The sequence below is a fragment of the Gouania willdenowi genome, chromosome 16, assembly GCF_900634775.1.
Source record: "Gouania willdenowi chromosome 16, fGouWil2.1, whole genome shotgun sequence".
NCBI lineage: Eukaryota > Metazoa > Chordata > Actinopteri > Blenniiformes > Gobiesocidae > Gouania > Gouania willdenowi.
The window spans coordinates 36,309,072-36,335,784 of NC_041059.1; the positions used below are offsets into that span (position 1 = coordinate 36,309,072).

The 26,713-nt window shown below is 39.4% G+C and overlaps 1 protein-coding gene across 3 annotated transcripts in view; it reads right to left on the reverse strand.

The window, feature by feature from the left end:
- grik2 (glutamate receptor, ionotropic, kainate 2) overlaps window positions 1-26,713 on the reverse strand; it is a 376,713-nt gene that overhangs the window by 56,399 nt on the left and 293,601 nt on the right. For 2 of the 3 annotated variants that reach the window (XM_028469698.1, XM_028469697.1), the window contains exons 13-14: window positions 17,044-17,162; window positions 12,736-12,953 (exon numbers count right to left, since the gene is read on the reverse strand). In XM_028469698.1, the coding sequence (XP_028325499.1) occupies window positions 12,736-12,953; window positions 17,044-17,162 (337 nt within the window). Of the gene's footprint in view, window positions 1-12,735; window positions 12,954-17,043; window positions 17,163-26,713 lie in introns of those variants that run through there. The other variant, XM_028469699.1, reaches the window with a different exon arrangement.

Sequence of the window (26,713 nt, forward strand, 5' to 3'; positions counted from 1 at the left end):
GCACATGTGTAAGTTACAAAAAATACACTGACCAGATTACCTACTTATAGGGACTGTCAATATATTAAACAAAACACACACGTTTATTGTAATTACAGAGTTTGTTCATTTTTTAAAAATTTATCACAAAATGTTTTATTGGTTTACAAAATAATGACATCTACTCAATGATACATATTATTGTCTTTGATGTTTACAGTGGAGCCCACATACTCCACATGGTTGGGCAAAACGATGTCAGGAAGTTTACTCTGTCCCAAAATGACGAGTATGCAAAGTCCGTACTTTCGCACTCTGCAAGTCCGTGCTCAAAGTTTGCTCCCCAGGAGTCCACAAGTACAAGTACGGAGTATGCATACTTAGAATTGAGAAACGGCCAAGATAAGGAGCCATTCCTTTGATTCAGGTGTGTTGGAGCAGGGACACATCTGAAAGTCTCAGGAATCCGGCCCTCGAGGACTGGAGTTGCCGACTCCTGGTCTACAGTGTGTTGGAAATGCAAAAATATGGCTAGTAACTGAGATAAAAGCTGCGTGAAAGGAAATGTTGATGGGATCATGATCCACCACCTCTGAGGATCAGCACCTGATGACACCCTAACAAACAGGTAAGTTTTTCTGACAAAGTTACATCAGATGATGCTGAGCCTATAGTCCTCTGAGGCTCAGATTCTTAGTGCTCGTCTGCTCCACAGGCTTTTTAGACAAACTTTACCTGGCTAACCCTAATATATTATACACCATCTTTTGATAGAGCTTGTAATTAAAATTCACTACAGGTACCCTTTAATAAGAAAAGGCCAAAGGCAAAAGGCAAAGTTCTGCAAGCATTAAAACAAGAAAGTAAACAACTTTGTCGTATTATGTAGCTGCAAAGTGGATTTGTTTTCATTCTAGAGAAAACCAAATTTAGCCACAATATGAAAGCCTCTCTCTAATAATTTGTAATCCCAAAAATCAAAGTTAGAAAGTTAGTGTTCGTTGTAGTTTACCATCCTCCTGTTCCATATCATGGCTTTCTCTCTTTTTGTGTGCTGAGCACAAAGTTCCTAACAGTGCAATAGCACCACTGCATACAGCTGTGGATGCTGTTGTTCCACTTAAAAATAAAACCTGTCTTTATAATATAAAAGGGTGAGGCCTTGGTATATTTCAGAATTGCGTTTTTTAAAACAGGAAGTCCAATAACAAAACACCCCCCCGGGTTCAGACCCCTCCAGGTCTCACCATTGTTGCCAACAATGAGCGTTGAAGTCAGAACAAAGGAATCCCCAGAAAGAGCGCTCCCCAGTTCTCCCTCTAAGGAGTCCAAGAACAATGGATACTGTTTGTGTTTTGTTAAAAAAACAATGCATCTTGAAATTATGTTTGCACCCCTTAAATAAATCTTAAGTGAAACATTAACGCTCATCTGATGACTGTGTTCTATGACTGGTACTCAGTGATGGTAAGATAATCAATATAACTGGCATTATACCCAATCATATGATTTCATGCTGTCATGACCTGGGAGTTAGTGGATTTTATTTTGAGTGTTTCTGTTAGAAATGGCTCCTTTCTTTGATTCATTTCAATACATTAGTTTCTCTCAAGTTGATTAAATTTTGATTTGTCTTTTATTTGACATTGTTGGACTTTATTTTGCTTTAAAGTTTGTTTTTCTTAGTCGTACAAGGGTCAGTGGTTTAAATTGCTTGCATTTCAGCACAGTGGTTGTAGAGAAAAGTCATTTTGGCATTTATTAGTCAACCCTATCATCATTTACCTCACTTTGTGCCCTTAGCAATCGGAGATGGCTCGAGCATGTGGCTATGCAGAATATATGCAGTAGTTTTAGTTTATCTGTGTAAAGACATTTATTTCTGGAATTGTTTAGTCCTAATTTCTGTTTGACCTTCATTTTATTCATATTATTCTTGTTGCCCAGTTTGTTTGTGCTAGTATCTTAGTTTTCTATTTAAATAGCTACCATGTGATTTGTGTTTAGGGTTCACCTCGTTTGGGTTTTGCTTTGGGAGCCTTTCCTCTTGGACCGCATCTGCAACTTTCTTTAGTCACTGTGTTTTGATATTTAAAGGGCCCATGTTACGATAAATGGACTTTTCTGTGCTTTAAACATCATAAAGTGTTATTAGGGCTTCATACACATGTCCAAAGTGTTTTTTTCATTGATTCCTTCAATCGTTACTTAGATGGTGATTTGCTCCTTTCTTACTGCAGGGTGAGCCCAAACACCTCACTCCAATTTGATGACGCATTCACACTTTGATGATGAATTTGACTCGGCACTGAGCTGGAGAAGCCCCGCCTCCAGGAAGCTCTCTGCCGTGATTGACATGGAAACAGACACGCCCACGAAGGTGAGCATTTCAGCATCCTTCGTGCAGTGCTATGTATGTATTTTCTACAGTCTATGCAGAGTCGGCGCCCGGCAGTATTAAATGGGGGGCATTAAGAATACTCTGTCACATACTACTACTACTACTACTGAATAGTACTTTATGACATGTAGTGAAATAGCATTTGGGTGTTCAGCTTTATGTGCACAGTGTGCAGCAGGGGTGAAAGAAAGAAGGTAAATAATAGTAAATGAGCATTTAACGACAACCTAATGCTATAGAAACACAGCCACAAAAGCAAAGTAAGCTCGCTAACATACCTCTAATGAAGTGGTTGCTACAGCATCAGGAGTTTAAAATCCCCTTTTTACGCCGTTGTTCTGTGAGCTTTTTACATTTCTCACCGTTGTGAACGACAATCTTCAGTACTCTATAAAATTTATTTTCCTTTTCTCGGTTAAAACGATTGGAGCAGCCGTAAACTCCACAAAACATCAGCATTTTGATTATTTCAGACGGCAGATTCTCAAGCTTCACTTCCTGCCTTCCATCTGAAATTTTCACTGTTGCGGGCTGGATGTTGGACCTTCCCACAGGCTGCAGCCATTACTAGTTGTCGCTTTGTCGTGATGCAGCAGTGTGAGTGATGTCACGTGAATCAACAGAGCAGGCCATAGACATATACGCATTCTATTGGCTGATCCTAACAAGGGTACGTTCAATAGCACAAATGTAAAACAATTACACCACAGTATGTATGTACCGGTGAACGCCCTGCCCCCACGCTGTGTCTCATGTTCATAAAGCAACATGAGCTCGGCTACAGAGTGGGTGGGAGGAGGGCGGGCCGTCCTCTGGCCCTACGTCACCATATGGGAAGGAGGAAGTCAGTTTCTCGTTTATAGACACTCCCACTCATTAATATGCGTAAGCCAATTTGCGTAGAGTTGCTCAGAAAGTGACTTTTTAGAGGCTAAAACTGTGGAAAACAGGCGAGTTTGGAAAAAAATAAACCTCAAATACTATGTTATTGGGGTTCTTAGAACAAATGGAGATGGGTGAAAAAGAGCATGATATGGGACCTTTAAACCCCTTCCTGGTAATAGACAATGATTTACAATCTAATTTCTAATTTTAATCAGGAGGTGTCTGTCTTCATACTGAAATCCAATCCAATTTTTTTTAAACTCACTTGTTATTCTACAAAACCTTTTCCTGGGATCACTATTACAGGGATGTCTGTACCTATTTTAGCTAACTCAGGGTTTAGCCGTTCCATTTTTTTTTAATTATTGTGTACCCCCTCTTCATATCATGGAAATAAAGTCAAGATGGCACCGCAGATGGCTGCTGTGGTGTGTTGGTGCGCACTTTTTTGTCTTGTTTTTGTCATAAAATCCGCTACTGGGTGCTCTTATTCCAGAGAAGAGCTCTTGAACGTCAGGGCAACAATCCCCAAAGATTTATTTCCCACTTTCATCGCTTCTTCTGTGGATTTACTGGACATTTTACTCAAAGGTGCGCTCACCTTTGCTCACGCAGTGAAGAGCCGGAGGAGAGGAAAAACAGCAACGTGAACAGCAACTGGTGTATATATATACATATATATATGCATGTATATATATATATATATTTATCCTTTATTCTCTATAAATCCTTTATTTATCCCTCATCCTTTATATTTATTATTATTATTATTATTATTATTATTATTATTATTATTATTATTATTATTGTTGCTGGCTTGTTTCTTGTTCTTTGTTTTTCTTTGTTTTTCTTTTTCGTGCACCGACTACCAAGACAAATTCCTTGTACTGTCTTGGCGCTAGCGTTTGCTCGGTGCTTGTGTTAGCTCAATCTCAAGGAGCTTGTAGTGCCATACAATCCCCCCAGAACACTACGCTCTCAAAATGCTGGCCTACTCGTTGTTCCATTTGTCTCTAGAAGTAGTATAGGAGGAAGAGCTTTCAGTTATCAGGCCCCACTTCTCTGGAACCATCTACCAACCACGGTTCGGGGGGCAGACACCCTCTCTACCTTTAAGGTTAGGCTCAAAACAATCCTCTTTGGTAAGTTAGGAACCAGCTCATAGCTCATAGTTAAGATGCAATAGGCATAGACTGCCGGGGGGGGTCTGGCATGCTCGGTTGGAGAGAGGTTGGAGAGGGCGTTAAGAGAGAGGTCATTTAGGTTAGAGAGGGACCGGAGAGGGTTCCATTCCTCTCTCAAACACTCCCTCTATGTCTGCTTCTTCCCTTGTGTGTTTGCTCCTGTACTCCTTCTGGCTTTTGTCTTGCAGGTCCGTGGGATCCTCAGTGTGGAGTTACAGAGTCTCAACAACTCTGTCTCCACCCTCTCCTCTGCACACACCCAACACAGCATAACGTGGATGGCTGTTCATCATAGGAATGGGATCCACACAAGGTTCCTGCTGCTTAACAGAAGGTTTTCCTTGCCGCCATGATGAATTCATGTTGGGTGTGGGATACATATGTATGTGTATATACGTATATATGCATATGTGTGTATCCATAAAATGAAGAGTCCGTCCTTAAGACTGCTCTACTGTAAAGTGTCTTGAGATACCATTGGTTATGATTTGGCGCTATACAAATAAAAGATTGAGATTGAGCTCACTTGTTAGGGTTCTGCAGGTTCATCATCTTCATTTTCATCTCGCTCCGCTGGGTCCGATTCTGGCTCGAACATGTAAGGCTGGATGGACAAGTCTTCCGTTGTTGACATTTTGTATAAACATTTTCTGCGCCACTAGACAATTGTATCTCTTCTATCAAACTACAAAAATGGAGTTGAACCGAGTGTCACCTCTGCAACCTGGAGAGGGGGCGGGGTATGAAATGTCTCATTTGCATTTAAAGAGACCGCACCAAAACGAGTTGCTCTCAGAAGCACATCAGAAAAGGGGTAGAAAAGGGGTGGAGCTATAATAATGAGGAATTCAGACCCAAGCATTGCAGTTCCGCTTTATATTGACCACAACTGTATGATTTATATGTTAAATGGAAGGATTTAAATGCATGATATGTCTCCTTTAAAACATTTCTGATTCTGTCCAAAATATGTAGGATGCTCTGGTCAAAGTTTGTAGAGCTAAACAAAAAGCCTGTAACATGTTCTTATATATTTAATATAATAACATAAAATGCAACACATGAAGACGTGTGTCTACATAGAAACTATGTTGTAGGGAACCCTGTGGTGTTGATTAGTTTATGGTCATTTTGAAGGAGTATATATAGGCTGAAGACTTGTGCATAGTAAAGTGTGTCTGTGTGTAGCCTTGATCACCATCACAACCACACAGTTGGTCCTCATTGAGAGCAGGCGCTGGCTGCTTACACAAGTGCTTTGCATATATTTCAAAGGGTCCTAATCAAAAGAATGCCGAGATCTGAAGGGCGGAGCACGTTTCTGTCAGCACAAACAGATTTGCTTTTATGAAGCTTTTCTCCCACACCACAATTTGCATATAGTGGTTATGATACACTGTTGACACTGAGCAACAGTGGATATAAAAGAAGGACAATGTGTGCTGAGCTTCAGCAGCCACAAAGTCAATCAACAAAAGATCAGAAGCTGAAGCATTGATTCTGTTCCGTCTCACAAGCCAGAATATATGCATCACATATAATATTTAACCACACCAATAGAATGATCCATACATTCTAACAGTAGATATGAAAAATGAATTTTAATGAAAAGATGCCTTTAAGAGGCTTTTTCCCTCTATTTGTTTTTCATTATTCTTCAACAAGGGATCAAATTACACAGACCTGTCGCTCTCAATCATGGATTTTTGTTGTTGTCCTGAATAGGCAGATAGCACTCAAAGGATATGAATAAAACAAAAGGAAGGTTGGTTCCAAGGAGCTCTAAGATGCAACATTGCTCGATAATCTATTTTCAGTTCTTTTCATTTTCATCCAACCCGTTTTAATCAGTCAATCACCTGCAAGCATTAACAATTCACCAATTTATTGATCAGCCTGCTGACCCTAAGCAGCTCAGCGTTAAAGCTTCTGACCATGCTAACCGGGGGGGGATGCTGACCTACACCTAATTGATGCACTAGTCCATCTTCATAGCACATGCGGTTGCAGTGACTATATTAAGACCAAGGAGAAAGAATACCCAGGGGTTTCCAAGCCCCTCACAGGTCATTCTAAATGAGTCATTGATATTTATATTTGAGACAGTGGCCACGGTTACATGATGTTTGGTAATTCAGAATTAAAATAAAATATGATAAAATTATTTTGCCTCGTATTTACATGGAAATAATCATTCTGAATTGAGGTTTACATGGAAAACACGTTCATCAGCCTTTATTCAAATCTGCTTTAAGTCTGTTGGTTCTGATTGGACAGCAGGCGAACGTGACATATCACATCTATCAGGGAAAAACACACTGCTTATTTATTATTTTATTTATCGCCTTAGTTGCTCCCCTTGTAAATACACTTATCTATCTTTATTTTTGTTTTTTTTTATCTCTATATCTTCTTGCAACACAAGAGTTGTCTTTATTTTGTTGTAGTTTGTGTATAATGACAATAAAAGCATTCTATTCTATTCTTTTTGGCTACAACATAGAAGACAATATAATAAGTGCAATTTTTATTTTGATTTTGATTGTAGTTTTGAAGCAGCAGCTTGACAAAAACATACGATGAACAGGAAAAGGGAGATAGAAGACGTACTTTTGGCCGGTTACTCCGACGGCTGCTTTACCTCCATCTACAGGATGTTGAGTGGAAAGATAACTTTCAGATGACCCAAAGCTCTGTGTCCTGTTGCAGGGCTTCATGTCCACAGGTGAAGCCTGTGTCCGTATGTTTATGCTTCCGTCCACCCACTCTTTTTATTACATCCATGTCTTTTAATGTTCTTATTAAATAAATAGTCCAGTGCTTGCTTTGGCGGCCATCCTGGATTATGTCGTGACCAGCGCGACAAGATGAGCATGTGTAGAACAACTGGAATTAATTTCAACCGGAATTAAATGTAAACAAGATCGAGGAATTATTCCATTCGTAATGAAAATCAGAATAAGCCAGCCACGTAAATTGGATTTAAGTTTAATTGGGAATGGCCATTTTTATTCAGAATTAGATGTTTACAAGGTCAGTTTAAATATTGGATTGGATTGAAATAGGATTGAATTTTTATTATGAATTAAAGGGGAATTAAATCTCTCATCCCAGCAGGCTTTGCAGTGGCCACACCTCACTAACCACTGCTGGGGTTTGAAGTTGTTTATTGTACGACCCATGAGTTTAATAATGATAGGTAAATACAGATCTTCTGGTCAGATTGCCCTAAGCAGGCCAGATACCACCGTACACTGATAGCACTCACCAAGGTCTCTGCCTGAGGAGACTCCGCTATTTGTTGACTATGACTAACAGTAACATGCAGTACATAACACTGGAAGCACTGAACAGCAGCAGATCCACTGAGGCACACACGCTGAAGGCTTGTTAACCTCTGAGATCCCAGACTGGTCTGTTTCCCAAAACCCTTTGACATGATATTCCCTGTGTCCACATCTGACCAGCAACACTAAAGCTTGACTCCATCTAATTTATCCAAATAGCCACCACAAATAGAATGTGTGCTGACCACCTCACTGTCCTTCTTCCTCAAGCTTGTTCAAGGTGCCTAAACTTTTTGTTCACAGTTTGTTTGACGTTGTATACATAAAGCTGACATTACTCTGTCATCTGTCATTAGCATGAATGAGGAGTCATGAAGGCTCTCATTAAGTGTCCTTTGCTAAACTATGATGCCTTTGGAGCTATGTTGGCATTTTTTTGGGTTAGATGGAGGGATCTACTGGGATTAGCCGCTAATCACACCGGCTTTTTTCACTGGTGGTTTTCACTACAGCAGACAGTGAAACTCAGCGAGTTGGATGTGTTGCTGGTGGGTGAACGCAGCATTAGCCAATCAGGACACAATGCACGTTCATACACTGTAAAAAAATGCATCCAAAATTGCACTGTAAAAAAATCTGTGAAACAGCGAGGGACTACTGTACACCTAAAGCAAATTTCAGATCATGAAAGGCTGACATGCAGTTATGCCACGACTTGAAGACAGATGTTCTGATTGGGTTCTACGTTAACATTTAGATCCCTTCAGATCTTTGTGCACACGGTTTAGGTAAAAATAAAAAAGGTTGAGGTTTTGTATTTATTTCGGCACTAACTATTGTCTGTGTGCGTTGATTAAGAGAGCACAATTTTAACAAACATGTTCTGTTCTCTGTTATTGTAAAGCACTTTGTGATTTTTATCTGTGAAAAGCACTATATAAATAAATGTTATTTACTTACTTACTTTTGAGTATAAATTTGCCTTTAAAGATGAACAAAAGTATCCACAATTGTCTTCTTGTAAAATGATTGGGCTTACACAACTTCTGGTTTAATCTCCATGCAGGAGATGCTTGCAAAGGTGGAATATGGGGAGTGCAGAAGTACAATAAAGTTCCACAAAGTGATGAATGCTTCCATTTCCTCCAGTTTTTTCAAGAGGGTTTGTATTTATGTGCAATTTAAATTGGTCTAGACTAAGTGAGTGTGAGTGATCAACTTGAATTGGTGGTTTTAATAGTTCATGACATTTTAATTCTCTTAATTTCTTTCAGTTATGGAGAAATTCAGCTTTCAGTCTCAACTCTTCACAGAGGGTGGACTTATCCTGATCAACACTTCCATGCATAATGTGTTGAAATAAAAAAAAATAATCAAAATGCTGTTATTTGCATTGAACAGCTCACATATGTCAGACCCTTTGATAAGCAATATTCTAATGAAAGTGAAAACATGTACATTTATTAGAAATTGTTTTCTAATTGTGATGCATGTTTTGAAATAAATGTATTTCAGAAAATAATTGCCTCTTAAATGTTTATTTCCCAAGGAATTTCTAAAAGTTAAAAACAAAATGTATACTGTACCTTTTTAGTATTATTTAAAAATAACTCTTATGTAGTTAAAAGAAAAAAACTCTTGAAGAGTTAATATTTAGACTCTAACACTGAGTTAGTGTTACTAAGTGTTAAATTATTTACTCCAGACAGATTTAGTATTTGATACTTTATTAGAGTTAAGGTACCAATTAACACTCTCTGGGGTGGACCCATATAGACACTTTAAAAGTGTTGAAATCAAATCTGACAGTGTTAATTTAGACATGCTGGATTTGCTGTGCAGAAGCACAGATTTAAAAACATCACCGCTGCAGAGGGCTGCTTCACATGGAGCAGTGGAGTTCCGCATTGTAACTGTGAATGAATGCTCAAGGAGGGCTGTGATTGGAGGAAACCCTCCTCCCTCCTCCCAGCTTTTATAGGAGGGGCGGGTCCAACAGTGAAAGTAAACAGTAAATAAATTGCAATAGACAGCATTCAACCCTTAGTGGGCAGTCACTCTGACATTTTACAACTAAATATGCAAAATGAAAATACTTTTACTAAAAGTTTAAAAGTTGGACGAGGAACAATCATCAGCACTACTTAATACTCAAATACTTTTGTATTTATCAGAAAAAAGTGGGTTTGGGGTTTAGTTACTTTTTAATGATTCATGCTAATGACAGGTGTCATGTCATAATAATGACAGTGTAATGTCAGCCTTATGTAAAAAACTTCAAGTAAAATGTTACTAACTTTTTTAACTCTACATCCTAACCATTTATTCCATCTGCAGTCAGACCGTTAAATAATTATCAATCTCATTAATGCTGTTCACTTTGTCTGTTTCTTTCTGATCGGTCTTTCCACAAGCGAAAGTGCACATAGTGCTTACGCCTTGTATTATTTAATTCTATTGTAGTTTTTCTTCCTTTATTAAATTATTGTTTGATGCTGTTACATTTCCTGTTTCCCTGTTTTTTTGGAGCTGCTGCAAAATCTAAATTTCCCCCTTTGGGAGATCAATAAAGTCTTATCTTATCTTAATAAAGATATGGAACTAAGTGAGAACATTAAAGATAATCCCACACCTGCACATACAGACGTTTTTTCATAATTTAATTCTATACTTTGTATTTCCACAGCACCACATATGGTTGATCTCTGTGGAGCAGAAGTACAGCCAGCACAACAGAACACAACAGTGTTTTACTAACTAGCATTTTGACCCCAGAGCAAGAGAGTAGATGTTTAATTAGGGATGTTAACTTGATGGAGACCTGGAGGTGTTTTTGTGAGAATATTGGCAGGTTCTTGCCTTCGATTTCTCTCATTATTGAAACAAACATCCCCGGGACATTGGGAAACGCCAACGGTCATAATCAACACCTTATTATTTTCTGTAATTTTGTTGTAGAGACAATATTAGCACATTTATCTCAACAATAAAAACGTGTTTTCTTAAAGCCTGCCTTGGTCTCACCCCTCCTTCTCCACATGTCTCCCTCCTCTCCCCACTAGCAGGTTCATCATCTCAATAACACTTTTCCACTTGATTGAATCACTATGCTGAGGATGTGTTGTATGGCTAATGCAAATCAATTCAGCCTTGTTCAGCCTGGGGACATGAAGCCTTCTGCCATATCCCTGCATGCAAAGGAATCTCTACTGCCATCACCCCCCACCTTATTCACACAAGGTGAAAAACAGACACTGTCTCTAATAAGGTGTGATTTTTATGAGCTAACAAGGAAGTCACAGCAGCCTTGTGTGTTTGTTTATTGAATTATTCAGCGTTATCGTGGCGACAGTCCGTTGGGAACGTTCCTGTTTGGAAGATGAGTGAGACGCCTCAATGCTTCAGAGACTTTCCTGAGCAGACATTTGGATAATTAGCCACCATTAGACATGTATTTCACAGCAGAAGACAACGATTACAGAAACAGTAAGCATTTAGTCATTTTCCCCCAGCTTCAAACGACGATTATGATGCGTGAGCACATCAGCCCAGAGTGTGCTGCGATGAATCAACTGTGGCTGATGAAAAGCCTGGTCACAACACTCCATCCATCATCATAGCCTTGTTTTTTTAGCCAGCGTAGACTGAACGTGTGGACAGAATATGTTTACTCAGTAGAGGACAAACACTTATTAATTCCCAGAATAGGAATAAAAACAAAGGACAACAGGCTACTGAAAGAATAACTAATGGAGTCTGGGTTATAACACCTTTTCACATTAGTCACAATGATATAAATAACTGGGTTCTAATTGCAGGGATACCTTTGACAGGCTTTGTTTGTTGTTGAAACCTTTCCAGATGAGAAAAGCTATTTCAGACAATCCAAACATAATTCCACAATAATAAGATGGATCCTTATTTGAATCGACAGGAGGTTGTCCTCTAACTGGACAATTGGCCGATCATACAAAGCAACACTCTATTCCTACCCAGTTATTGCTATTCTATTCTTGGAGCAACCCCTGTTATCATGTGTAAATGTGAAAACATTTACTATATGTATTAAATGATGACGTACATTAGGGTGCCCATATTTTTACTTCTAAAAAAGAGGAAACTTGGGCCGACCTCTTCGTACTCAAAGTACTTGAGGTTTTCTTGAAACTACCATGTCAAGGCAAAATACAATATAATAGATAAATAAGTTGTTATTGTCTATAAGTTTTAAAAATGTATGTCTCTTTTTATAACAAAGACTTAAGGAAATGACCGAAGTCAATAACCTTTATTATGCATTATAACAATATGTGCTTAAAAATATCATGTATACCTTCTTAAAATCTTTTAATTATTTAAACAATGAGAAACATCTCCTAGAAATGAAAGAAATTACCTTAACTTCCTACATTTCAGTGGCTCCTTCATTGTCAAGCCCGTCTCTGAACCTCCATGGAGGTTTTATCTTCCAGGAGGATCTTCCTGCTGGTATTATTTAATTAAATCCACAGGTATTTTTTCTCTTTCAATCCATCTTGGACTTTAGTCTGTCTCTTCTCTTCTGTCTGACGATGTTGGCATCTTTAATGATTCCATTACGTGTGGGTAAAATTATCATAATGACATGATACTGGCTGTAAAGAGAAACTTCTCAACTTTCAGAAACTGCTGGATTTTCTCAAACAGAGCAATTATTAGCAGAGTTACAGTAATTTAAATGAATGCGTTCCTGTAGATGCATTCAGGGTCCCTGGGATACCTGGACATTTTGATAAGTTCAAAAGGTCCGGACAAGACGTGAAAGAGGACATGTCCGGGTAAAACCAGATGCAGAGCAGGATGGGTACTGAGCAATCAGCAGATAAATGCATCAGCACTGCTCAGAGGCACTCATGTAAGTGGTTAATGGGAATGGATTTGAATTGGTTGCTGTATTCCACGTTGGTTCAGTGCTAAAGAATGTCACAGTTCAGTAATATCCCATCTAGCAGCAACTAACCTTAAAGAATGCCATGGTGGCACCGTCCTCCACCACTCCATACTCGATCTTTGTCTGTTTGGCCAGATCATCCGCAGAATCGATGGGCGACTCCATCCTCTCCACGGTGAGGAAGGCCGCCAGGTTTGCAGTGTAGGAGGAAATGATGATCAATGTGAAAAACCACCAGATACCTCCTACAATTCTGGTGGAGAGGGCTTTGGGCACGAGCTCAGATCCTGAATGAGAGATAAGTCAGAGTGAATGTTGATACAGAATGAGGCTGGAGAACTGGGGCAGCTCCCAGTCAGGACTGACAGTGCTCGTGTATTTATGGTCGAGGTCACGGTCAGACTCAGACACACAGTGAACAGAGTGGGCAGAACCATGGTGCGTCAGAAAATATTCAACCTGCAGTGCTTTCAAAATGTTCCATTCCTTTAGTTCCACTGTCACATAACACAAATGAGTAAACACGCTGATATAACATCAACGATATAATAATTCATATCGTGACAATATCGATACTAGTATCGGGAGGGGCCCAAATATGGCACTAAAAGGCTGGCATCGGTTTTGGGAAGTACTATTAACGCGCCGATGCCATGTACAGCATCAAACTCTTCTTCAAACGCAGCGCCTTCTCTCTCCCGACTCACAGCGCTGCCCCGACTCCTGATCACAGAAACATGGTTACGTGTTTAGTGCATGCTGAGGCAAGCAATCGCTATTGGTCCGGAGCTGCCACTCTATACCAATCGCAGGGCCGCGGTTTCATGTTGCCGAAAAACAAACCAAAGTCCCTACACACGAGAGAAAATATCGGCGATTATGAGGACCTGATTTTGGGCGAAAAACAGATTATATCTTTTCTGAATCCCAAAACCATATTTGGGTATGAAGTAGTGCTGTTGATTTGTCCTGGTCCCACCTCAACATTTTCAAGTTGGTGTATTTTGTTGTAAAATGTCAGAGTGACTGCCCTCTATGGGTGGAAAGCTGGTTCCTACAATTCAATTTTACTATTGGCTGAGAAAGAGTTTCTGTGTCATTGGACCATGTCTGTGGTGAGTAAGTTTGATTGAGATCATTTTGGAGAGAGAGCTATAGTGAGTGTTGAGTAGCTAGTTAGCATAGCATAAATTGGTCTTTGGAGATTTTATAGTATAGACCGGGTGGGTCTTAACTTCTTCAAGAGCCCCACCCATAATCAAGGCATTTTTTATTTCCGCCTAGTGGCAGTTCAGCAAAAACCAAGGGGTTTAGTTATTATTTAAACACTGCAGTATCGGCAAGTATCAGTATTGTTTGATACTATGCAATTAGGCGTTGGTATTGGCAACGAGACTAAAAAAGGGTATTGGAACAACACTAGTAATAATAGATTGAAAGCACTGCGAGTGCATCATATCGGTTCAGAGACACTGTCACATCCTCCACCTCTGCTGCCACATAGGGGCAGTATTTCCCTGTTTTCCTTTCCTCCCCCTCCTTTCTCTGTTTTCCTCCAGAGTTTGTTTACGAAGCTGCTGGGTTGGTACGGGGAGATCATCTCATTAACTTTACTTGTGTGGAGAATGGTCTGATCTGCTTCCATTTACTTCACACTCTGTATAACCTGGCCTGTGACCACCACTCGACGCCGGACCGTAGTACTTTCGTTTTGCTCATTGCTGCTCCGATTCCTGATGCTAAATGCTAAAGGTTAAATCCCATTTATTCTCCTCCGTTTCAGTTCTGTGACCGCTCCTGTTCAGCTCTACTGGCAATCCTCCCGACTAGCTTCCTCCAGCCTCCGACATTCCGTCTTGCCTCCTAGAAGACCTTCAGTTCCCCTCTGGAGAATCACCGCTGCCAGCCCAGACAGATCGCCACCCCAGCTTCCACCGCACACCTCTGCCGCCTGCCTCTTCTCTCCACTCCACTCCTGTCCTCCTGCTCTGGCCACCCACTTAAGCCTCCCTCGTCTTCCAGCCTTTAGTTTAGTCCAGCAGTTAGTAACTTTTTCTAGTTTTTTAGTTCTGCCCAGCAGTGGTTTTTTTGTTAGCCTCCTGTTTTTTCTTCTTCCTCCTTTCAGGTAACCCATGGAGTCAAAAGGACATGAGGCCAGGAACTCTGAAAGATTCAAACTGCTGTCTCCCTTTGTATTAAACTTTGTTTCTCCTTTATTGTCTAGAGTGAGCCGTCTATAAGAATGAATGCATGGAGGCAATAAGACATGACAGACAGCTATAGCGTTGTAGGAGAAAAAATACAGCGAGTACGAGGTGGTGGCGAACACTAAACAAAGTACCTAAATTAGTCTCTTCGTTTCCTCTTCTTTGACCAAATAATCACTGTTATCTGAATGTGTTGTGTGTAAGAATATTAGGCAGAATGTTTACATTTCTAAAGTGAATATTAGGCCTAATGGCTAATAAAAATCCTGGTTGTTTTTAACTGTCAACTTCAGAGTTTTTTGCCATTTGCAAATGATACATTTTCTGTTAATTTGTTGGATCAGCTGACAGAACCATTTAATCTTCTTCTTCCTTGGTTATTTCTGTGTTGCAACCAACTTTAATCATAGCGCCAGCTACTGTACATGTTTTATTTCATTACTTTCCTACTCTTGATGTTACTGGTTTGTGTGAGTTTTATCTCTATAAACATTTTGGAGAATACAGAAGAAATGCAGCTTTAGAGGGAAGCAAGCATCATCTGAGAATGTCAACATGACAACAACAAAAGAGCTTGTTTGTAGCTTCATTCTGTAACTCTTAGCAGTACGGGGTCCCATGGGGGCTGTGGAAGGACACCCAGTCCTACACTCTAGATCTACATCTGAATGATCAAGTGCACATGGAACACTAAAGTATTATCATTGTGCATAAAATTGTGTTCTCCATCTAGAACATTCAGTCATAAGGATTTAGCTTCAGTGAAGGGAGCAGTAGTCTGTTGTATAATGGCACATACACTTTGTATTGTTTGTAGTTTTTTATCTGAAAGAGTTAATAGAAGCTGTTGCAAGAGTTTCTTCTTAATATTCACAAGAGGTTCTTAAAACACAGACTTAAGAATGTTCATTATGACCACCAACCACCCACTCTGTCCACTCACAAATCAGAATCAAACAAAGAATACCAAGATAACAGTCACATGAGAACTAGTCATTTGGTGCTAAGCACATGCAGGTTCGTACGTGGAAAAGGTTCATCTTCATACAAGGTTTCATCTCACAAACCTGAGCAGAGACCAAAGAGCGACCCCCGCTCAGGGAGGGAAGTCCAACCCAAACACAGCCTGGTTGGGGCTGACTGTCATGTACCCAAGGTAACGTCATGACCAAACTGCACATCCCACAGTTTTCTAGGGGGGCGGAGCAAGCCTTCAGGCACGGGAGCGTCTCTGCATTGTAAACTAGTACCATGTCTTCACGCTTTTTGAGTCTCTGAGCAACATCTTCTCAACTATAAACCCTACATACATCTACATCTAACATCAGGGGAGTGAACAAACCAAGCCTCAGCTTCACCAGCTCCTCCCACTAACCTCTCAAATGACACAACTAGTACTCCACACCTCACTCAATGAATCTCCTGCTTGATAAAAATATCAAATTAGGAGTAGTTCTCTAATGTTTTGCATTTCTTAGAAACCTTCTTTGTTGATTTGGTGATGAAAGGCAATTTGCCGTAAATCATGTCATTATATCAAATTAATCAAAAACGTAAAACTTAACCAGTAGTCACCTATCCCAAACCCTTATTTAAAAACAAAAACAAACCTTCCCTTGCAGCTGAATAAAATACTATTTCTGGATAAACAATGCACAACAATACATGTCATTAATGTCAACCGTGTCAATGTTGACTGGAGCCATACAATCAAATAAGGCTGCTAGACTTTAAGATATTACGCTAACACTTGTGATGGGTTCTAAACTTGTTGATGTATTCTCTAATTTAGACACAGGCAAATACTTCCAAAGAATTAATTAATAAAACTCTCACTTTCTGCACATTCTTTAACTGTTTTTTTAGTTTATAGATAAAAGTTGAGAAGTTGTTGCTTTTCTCATTCATTTGACACATACAGTATCGTACATCCTGATGTCAGGCTCACTTACCAGTTTAAATGGAAGGATGGTAAAACGTGAAGTTGCACATGCATTCAAACTCATTGATCACAACAAACTCCAATCGTCCCTATGAAGCCACTAGCTACATGCACAGAGGCCCCCATGCATGGACACAAGGCTGGCATCAAATGAGCAAAGTTGACCCCCGGGAAAAAAGTGGGACTTGTGCTAGTATTAAAAAAATGGTGGCAGGCAGAGGCGTCTACCTTGCTGCATGAGAGCTCCAACTCCGAACCAGAAACTATTTAGCAGGGTGAAATTGTTTTCCACTACATCCGACTCAGGGTTGCAAGGGTGGGGATTATACCACTCGTAGGGACTAAACCTGTGACAGTCAACAGAAAACACACACATTTACTGTAGTCTCACAGTCAAAGTCCTACCTGTGGAGACAAGGGAGACAAAAAAGGTTAGCAAGTTGGTCATTGGCATCTCAAACCATCAATTCAGCTCATTTGAGCAGGAAACTTCGTCTGTGTCAAACTCATCTTATTTCAGGGGCCAAATACGGACCAGTTTGATCTCAAGTGGGCTGCAGATTTTAGGTGGGAGAAAAAAGTATTCAATATCAGTTCAATTCACTTCAAGAAATGTGGTTTTGTTACCAATTTTTGTGTTATTTTAGAGTACATTTGTGGAATTGTTTGTGAGAAATTGTAAGATTTGTGGCAAAATTGAGTTATTTCCACAATTTGCAATTAAAAACTACTGCAGTCATGTTCTATAAACAAAGGAAAAATGCAAGTTGCCTAAAATATTGTGGAGTTTCATTAAATTGGTTAATTTGAGATATCTAGAACTGGGTTATTTGGTAATTTACACAATAATTCATGTTTTCTGTAATTTTTACTTCCTCCTAGGGGCCGAATTGGATGCTCGGATTTGGCCCCCAGGCCTTGAGTTTGACACATGTGGTCTATGACATCAAGCACAGTGCTGTTCATTTATTATCTTATTTATTTATATGAATAAGGAGCAAAACAGATATCCAAATGAATTCCTTTAGTAATTTTGAATGTTTAAAGAAGAAACAGTGGTTGGAGAGTGGCCTCAAAATTAGCTGCACTCATAATCCAAAAGTGGCTCCTTATGTAGGCGTGCTCATATCAAAGGCCATTCCCTCAGTCTTTTAATCGATGGCTTCTGAAAATAGCTCCATTGTTAGCTGAGAAAAGAACTAATAATCCTTATAATCTTAGCGGTGCATTAATATTCAGCAGATCAAACGGTTCATTCCTGTCGTACCCACGCTTGCTCCTTCTTACTCAACGTGCTCCTCAGAGTGATTTCTCATTTATTCAGATTAAATAAAAGTGACATTACATTAGAAAAGGTTGATTGGTCTACAATTAGGTATCATGACCTGATTTGGTTTGTGGGGCATGGGGGCTTCTGTCATGAATTGAGCAGTTGAACAGAACCTGCAAGTTTGCTAATCAAACAGCAGTGCACAGTGTGGACTTTTATTTAACCCTTCTATTATCCTTTGAGTCAATTTGTCCCCATTCAATGTTCATCATTCAATGGTGAACATATTTCACCTTCATATTTCATGACTTTTCCTAATTTGATGGGTACAATTGATTAAGCATAAAATCATCATGATGATATTTTTTCAATGTGCTAAACACATATTGCACGCATTGGTGTTTCTCTGGGTCAAACTGACCCCAAGCAGTTTCAGTTGTGTAAAACCTGTCTGTCTGTGTGACCCATGTGTGACCTTACATACAATATCCTCATTTTGGAACAGCTCTTTCACAGTGAAAGTGATGTAGAGGAGGATGTGTCTGAGACAGAGGACTTTATAGTGAATCACCCCAAATACTGCATAGATCCACTAACTCTAAAACTGAAAGTTTTACCTGATAGTGGCGCTGCAGGAAAGGTCATATCATCACCACAACCAATATGGTTCATACTCTTGTGGTCATTAATGTTGTCAGTAAATTTAAGAAGATTTGGATCAAAACTATTCAAGATAAATTAATTCTAGGCAAACATCCCTGGGGTCAGATTGACCCCGAGGGGAAAATGTGTTAGTAATATTTGAGGATAATAGGAGGGTTAACTGTGTGTCAGAAAAGATCACCTTGACTGAGGAATGGGAATATAACAACTACATCACAACTTGCCAAGGTTTTAATTAATTGTCCTTTGGGTAAATTACAGCATTGAGTTGAAGACTGCGATACAATATGAAGATGTATGAGTGTATTGATAAAATGACAGCATCATACATGCACCCTGTCACTGACTAATGGCCTTTGTTATGATAACATGGTTAGCGCTGGCGTTTCCTTTCAACCCTACTACATTGGAGAGGATATTGTGAGGTGTACCTCAAGGACCTCTGAAAGTCCCCCTCATTTGTGCGTCGCAGAGAATCGTGGGCCTTAAATCAATTCGTCCGCTTACTCAATTTGCCGTGATTTGCATTCTTGTCAATTTCAAACGCCAAATCGAGTTCAGCTGAACTGCGACCTTGCGGAGGCATGCACAGCTCTGAGGACCAAACCCTTGTCCCAGGTCCTCATGTTGATGTGAAAGCCAATTACAGCTAAGCATGAACATGGACCAGCAGAGTTGGCTTTGGACTGATAGGAGGCTGCTGATGGCTCCTCAATGGGACTTTTTACCAATGTCATCTACCAGCTTAAGCCGTCTCTCACTCTTGCACACCACACCCGTTTGCTGCCATTTTGATCCAATTACACTGCCCTTACATTATCTCAGGTCATCTGTGCTGGAGAGGGAGAAACTTTGAGCAAGGTCAGTGGGGAGATAGGCAGAGATACATAAAGAGGAATCACCTGCAGGAAAGAAACAATAAGGGCATTATCTGAATTTGCCAGCAGGGTCATCACAGCTGCATATCTGGGCATGCTGTGCATGATAAGGCCAATGTCAGCTAAGGAAACTGTGCTCTCTCCTACACTCATGCTATTGTGCATGAGCATGATGTCTCATGTACACTGGAGACAAGGTACGATTCTCAAAGAGGTGAATGAGGAGCATTTGGGGGTAAAAGTGGGGAATCAAGCTTATTTGGTCAGTTTGGGTATGCTGATTCAGATTAACAATGTTCCTAAGCTGTAACTGCATTTCTTCACCTCTTAAAAATTGCTGCCAAAACAGCAGATTCTAGCCAATCTTTAGCGTTCTACTAACAAACAGGTGATATTCAGAGTGTGATAATGTCAGTTTTTTAGGTCAAATCAACTTGGGATCTCCTTAACTCACTCAGTGCCATTGATAACTTGTCATTTCAAATCCAAACGCTCAGTGCCATTGACGAGATAACGCATCATTTGCATTTTTTCACGGGGATTACTAGAAAACACCCTGGCGGAGGTCCCTCGTCAATATCTAAGCTGTGGGGTGTTGTATTGACCAACTGTGCCCTGAAGGTGGCAGCAGTGCACCTTTAGATGAGAGATTAGCCAATGATGCTACCATTGGCTAAGGAGGAAGAAGCAGGAACGAGTGAGATTATGGCGCTACAGAGTGATATTATGACGTATCCAGCAGCTCACAGCTCCACATACTAACACAGAACATGTATGGATATGAGTAGATTATTGATAATGTTGCGATGGTGAGATAAAACTATCAACTAACCGGGCTAAACGGGTCATCGCTGTGTGTTGGGAGGAGGGGGAGTGTGGGGTACAAAATACCCCAGCCTGTGAGCCAGATACTAGCAAAATAATAGGTGACAGGTAGGAGGTAGCAGCGCACCTTTGGATGAGAGATCATCCATGCTCAGCAGAGCTCAGAGGGAGAGAGGAAAGGCATTTACGGGACAGAAAATGGCGCTACATACGAGAGTTGACGTTCCCATCAATACACAGCAGCGCACACTCAAGGGTTTTTTTTTCGAAAAAGGCTGTTTTCTCAGCTTTTTGCTCTGAAACTGAAGATTTGTTTAAAACTTGCACTATTCAACGGCTGATTACAAAAGAACGAAACGAACCAGAAACAAATTATTTTTTTTTGATGAAAGTAGAGGCTTCTGTCAGATTTCAGATAGTCTTAGTAGAAAATATTCTGTGGGTCTTTAAAATCAGTCAAAATGCTCAAAAACAGCTGGCATTGAGGGGGTAGAAAATCTGGAAATGGCTGGCACTGAATGAGTTAACGTCTGTTTCAAAAGCTCTGCAGGGCACATACTCCTGCAATGCAACATATTGTGCAAAGATATTTGTTGATGATATTAACAATACTTCTGAATGAAATCATTCATTTGAGTTAACGCGGACAAGTTGTTGACTAGTATCACTCCATTTTTTACAACCACATAGTGCTGTACAACGGAAATGAGTTTTTGGACATTTGCATCGCAAGGTTCTGCACAGTTGTTGGCAGGAGCATGAAATAACCTCTAAGCTAACCACGTCCATAGCAGTTTTAAATGGTGAATTTGAGCATGAAGGACTTGAAATTCAGCTTGGGACCATGAATATTTGAAATCATCACATCAAAATTGTCTAAGACCCACACATTTCCTGCCTTTTCCCAATTTGCTGCTAACCACTAGGTCTAGCATTCTTTTTGAGATTCGGGCCTAGTCTATTGTCACAATAGTTATGAAAAGTAATTGGGGATAGTCATCTTAGTAAAACTAGGCTTTAATGAAGTCCAATATTAGACAAATGTGTCTAAAAAATAGTTTTGATCAGATGAAAAATATTACTTCTATTAACTTAATGGGTTGTTCTACATATGTCATCATTTATTATCATTGCATGCAGAGGTGAAAATAATGGATTGCAAGTCCATCACTGTTACTGATGTTTATGGGTACTTGTACTTTATTTGAGTATATTTCTAAATCAGTAATTTTACTTGTACTAAGTACATTTTTAAGGAAGTAAAGTAATTTGTTACATTTCTTCACCAAACCATTACTGAGTAAATTATATATTTTTTTGTTTCAAAAAGATCAACAGACATTAGGAAAAAGTGAAATAACCAAACAACAATCAAATGTATCACATTATAGCCGACCAACCAGATTAAACGTAATGCATGAATGATGGTTCTTTTCTCAGTTTGGGTTCATAAATGTAGCTATACTTAGAGACTGATGATGTTTTATTATTTTGAATTTAATTCATTGGTGTTATTTTATTTAAAAAATAATAATTGTTCATTTTGACAAACCTTTTACATTATACAGATGCCTTTGTGGAAAATAAATTAAGATCCAATTGTGCACGATTTGGTCTCTTTTTTTTCAGTTTATACATGAAATGTTTACTTTATCCAAAGCAGCCAGTGTCAGGATGTATTATCAAAAGTAAACATGCAAGGTGTAAGTAACTAGTAACTTTTACCTTGAGTACTATTTAATTGAGCTGCTTTTTAGTTGTACATGAGTATTTTATGTATGACTTACTTGTACTTGAGGACAATTTTAATCAAGTAACAGTACTTCTACTTGAGTAAGATACGTATATCAGTACTCTTTACACCTCTGTCATTCAGTATTATTACATGCAGTATAGAGTTTCAGGTATTCACAGACACTAAATGTCTTTACATGGAAGGATTTTCCTTTAATATGAGCCAAAGGAATCCAAACAGTTTTCAGCGTACAGACAGAATTAACTTTGATGTGGAAAAACAGGCTCGGCATCCCAAAAAGAATGCCTGAATTAGCTGTCAACTAAACTGTTAGGAGAGAGAGGAACAATGATTTCATGACCTCTGCATCGTACTCATCTCAGGAAAATGAGCTTAAAACATCAGAAATGAGCTTCAGGTGTCAGAATTGAAAAGTGATGCACAGAGAGTGTATCTTTGATGTCCTGCAGCAGCAGTATTGTGGTAGTTAGGGGTACAGAATACATCATAGAAGTAAAGTTGCATGGATGAGTGGATGATAGAGTAACATAGTCGTTATTCTACTGTTATACCATGTGGAAAAAAGCTGCTATTCCCAGTTGGGAAAAGCTGCTTTAATTTATCCATTGTGTTGTACATCAGTTGGACTGACTCAGTTCAGCTATTCACTCACTCACTCACTCACTCACTCACTCACTCACTACAGCACAAATCCCCAGGCATACATAGATAAGATGGCTCATGTTCACACACAGGAATAGAAACCGTCTATAAATACGCTGCCACTAAACTGTGATATTCATTTGAAAGATTTAGCCTCTGCTAAGTGTGAGGGTCTTCCTAACTTTTTGTGAAAAAGGAAAAAAAGGAGCTTTTATGAAACAAGAGCAAAGAGTATCTGGACACCATGAAAAGACTTACGAATGCAAGACAGCGATGAAGAAATATGACTAAGTTTAAACTAAATGGCCCTGAACTGCGAAGTTGGATTTACTCTTACCAAGCTAACCCGTGGGATTAACTCTGTGTGCTGCACTATGACACTGGATAACTTCCTGAGATAGATCACCTTGGTAACTAATGCTAAACAATAAACCTGCTCCGGAGAAGGTTTTGTTCAGGATAAGATTCCAGTGATTATGAAAGCCCCACCTCCTGATCGTTCACCTCTCTTGGAAAATGACGAGCTGGTTCTTAGAAGATCCTGGTGGGTGCATGGATTGTGAGCATGTCACTCTGTAGAGTTACACATGCATGCTACTGCTGACACTTAAGCCTCAGAGTCGGGCAGACTATCCACACTCCTCAGAGCTTTCATACTCGTGCGCACTGCAGCGCAAGTAGCTTTCATTAAAATCCTACATTTCCCACAATCCTTAGCACTTCTCTGTAGTTCTTGCACTTCTGAGATGTGTTTTAAAGGTGTCAGTACTTTTGTAGCTCGTCTGCCAGTCTCTCCTCTAAGCTCGTGTCCATCTCTCCTGCTTTGTTGCAGGTCGGTGATACATTTAATGCGTGTCGATACAATGCCGAGCAGTGCTTTGTGTGACACCCAGTACGCGGACTAGCCCGCATCGTCGTAAAATCTGAGGTTTGCACTTAATTGGCCTGGCGGACTCTGCTCCGCGGATGTATGCTCGATTATGTTTGAGCCTTAAGAACCTCAATAAGAGCTCATGCTGTGCTGCTGTATGTGGAGAGGGTTCAGACTCAGCTACTGAATGCATTAGTGCTCATCTGCCCAAAGTTCATTTTTAGGATTTGTACTCTGCTCGTATCGCCTCTATCACATGACCTGACTTGTCCTCGTCTTGTCTCAATGTGCCTCTGCAGAAGGAAAACAATAGATTACAGCTGAACTGGTTTATTTCTGTGGTCAGAAAAAAATCAAGGAGGAGAAGAAAGTGATGTGTGTCCGCAGTCAGTAATGAAAACAAGTGACTGTGGTTATACATTACGCTGCTGCTGCTGCTTCCAGATTGGACTTAGGGCTGGGCAAGATGGACCAAAATTTATATTGGATATTTCTTCTCAAAATGGCAATATACCATATAGATATTTTTAACTCAATAACCCAGAAAAAAATCCTGGGTTAAATTTACTGATGCAAAATGCCACAAAGATACATTTATTAACAAACAGCTGCAAAATATGTGCATCTTTTGGCTTTTTCTGCTAAAAGGACAGCACGTGTGAGTGAGTTCTGTAGTGTGTAGTTGCTTATGGGAACGTCTGGGTTAGGATGCACTCAGAAATCTATCTATCTGTGCATTGTGTTGTTCTGAGAAGTAGTGTGAAAGCAACAACTCCTAAAATAACTATTTTAGTAAAAAGATATAAGCTATGAAATAAACATATATCGATATAGGCGATACTGTAAACAGAAATCTTGATATATCTTTTACTCTTGATATATTGCCCAGACCTAATTAAACTCAATCATAATAGATGATTCAGAAGTCATGTGTTTAACTTCAACATGTATTTTATTGCGTTCTAAACCAATATCACAATCTAAACCATATGTTTATCAGCTGTTTGATTTAACACTCCCAAACAAAGGAACTGCTCTGTACGAAAACAAGCCATTTTCAAACATAAAAATTACAGTTTTAAAACCTTTGATACTGTTATTTGAAGCATGAAGTCCTCTCTTTTTAATTTCAACTTGCATTTTTTGCAAAAATATAAATAAAAATCACAATTTTTTGTGAAAACAAAGCTAAGTCTCTCTGTGTCTGTCATGGAAACATCTTGGGTATGTTAACGTGTTGATAACCAGCTTCATACTACAGCTGATCTAGATTGCAAATGTTGGGTTAGATCAATCCTGCTATCAAGGAGATAAGTTTATCCAACTTCGTAATAAAGGACCAATATGAAGCACTCTCATATCTTACTAAGGTCAGCTGTAGTGACCCCTCCCTCACTGTACAGGTTTATACACTCCACCTCACCTACATTTGGTATTTTTATATTATGATGTCAGTAATGAATTGTCTGAAGAACATTTATTGATGGGTTGTATCTGTGATCCTTGACTTCTCTTTGTTTGAGCCCTCATCAGACAGAACCATGGCCCAGAGGGAGATTTAGGAGTAAAAAGCCTAAACTTAAAGAGTACAGTATCAATAATACATATGAGGAAATAAATAAACAAACATCTATATTTGTAAATGTTTTTGTTGAATCTGTAACTATTTATTGTGGGTGTTTGAATGGGCTAAACCCACCCATACACTAATGGTTTAGTCCTTTGTCGATTTATGGGCTGTAAATGTGGCTTTGTGTTGATTTTTTCCTGTTGCTTGTGAAGGGGACACCAGATACTTTATTAGCATTGCTTTATTAATTAACAAAATGATCAATTAATTGTCAAACTGACTCAAATCATCTAATTTTTCAGATGGAAGACAACACATCCCCTAGCTAAACCATACCACCCACTGACCTGTGCGACGATGAAATGGGTCATAATGTTATGAGTGTAAACGCCTAGAGTTGAACCAGTGTAATGTGATACAAAGCCATCAATGGATGATTGTGTTTCTGACAGAAGCCTTGTCCACACGTAGCTGGGTATTTTTATAAATGTATATCCACTATCCTCTGTTTAAAAAAACATTTTGTCCACACGCCATTGTTTAAAAATGAATAAATTATTCCATCCACACAAAACCACAGAAATGTGCTATCTACAAATTAATGGATGTCACTTCCAGCTTCATGTATTGGGGTCCCAAGTGTACCATTATAGCTTTGTACACCTGCCTAACAATGTTTGAGACGACCTGTCCGGACAAACCAAACGCGTTTGCAAGGGGTGTAAATGTAACACATTAATTGTGATTAATTAATTACAGGAAAAAATGAAGCACTGAAAAATGTATCGCATTAATCACTTCTTTTTTTTTTTTTTTTTGCACCACAAACAGCGCGGAACCTTTCTCCAATGCACGCATTCCCAGTATACCCATAATACTGACGCACCGGCTACAATGGTAGAAGCTGAAGAGTGAGAGGTGTCTTTGAGTGCATTAATTTTATTTTAAAAAAACACCGAATGGAAAACTAAAGCCCAGTTGTGTGGAAATTGTGCAAGAAATAGTTTGTGGGTCCTGGAGCTCTTCTAGCCTACAGCAGAGCTCTTCCACCTCAGTGCTAACTATGTAGCAGGTAGCACGGACAGCGGTCCTTCGGACGGTACACTAGACCAAGTGGTTAGGATACACTGGACAAGATGAATAGGTCCATGACTGACAAATGAACAAAGTGAGTGTATAAATAAATGTAGTGGACAGTCGGCCTCTATTGGTAGTAGAAGATGTGGGCGTGGCTACTACTGCTACTACTAGAAGTGACTATTTTTTGATTTGCTAGTTTACAGCACTGTGATTGATGGCTCTGTTTCATTTATTTTATATCATCTGAAGGAGAGAAAAAACAAGTTCTGTGTTCATTATTTGAAAATGTATGTTTATGATGTGCTAACTTATAGCACTACATATGGACCTGTTTTATTTCATT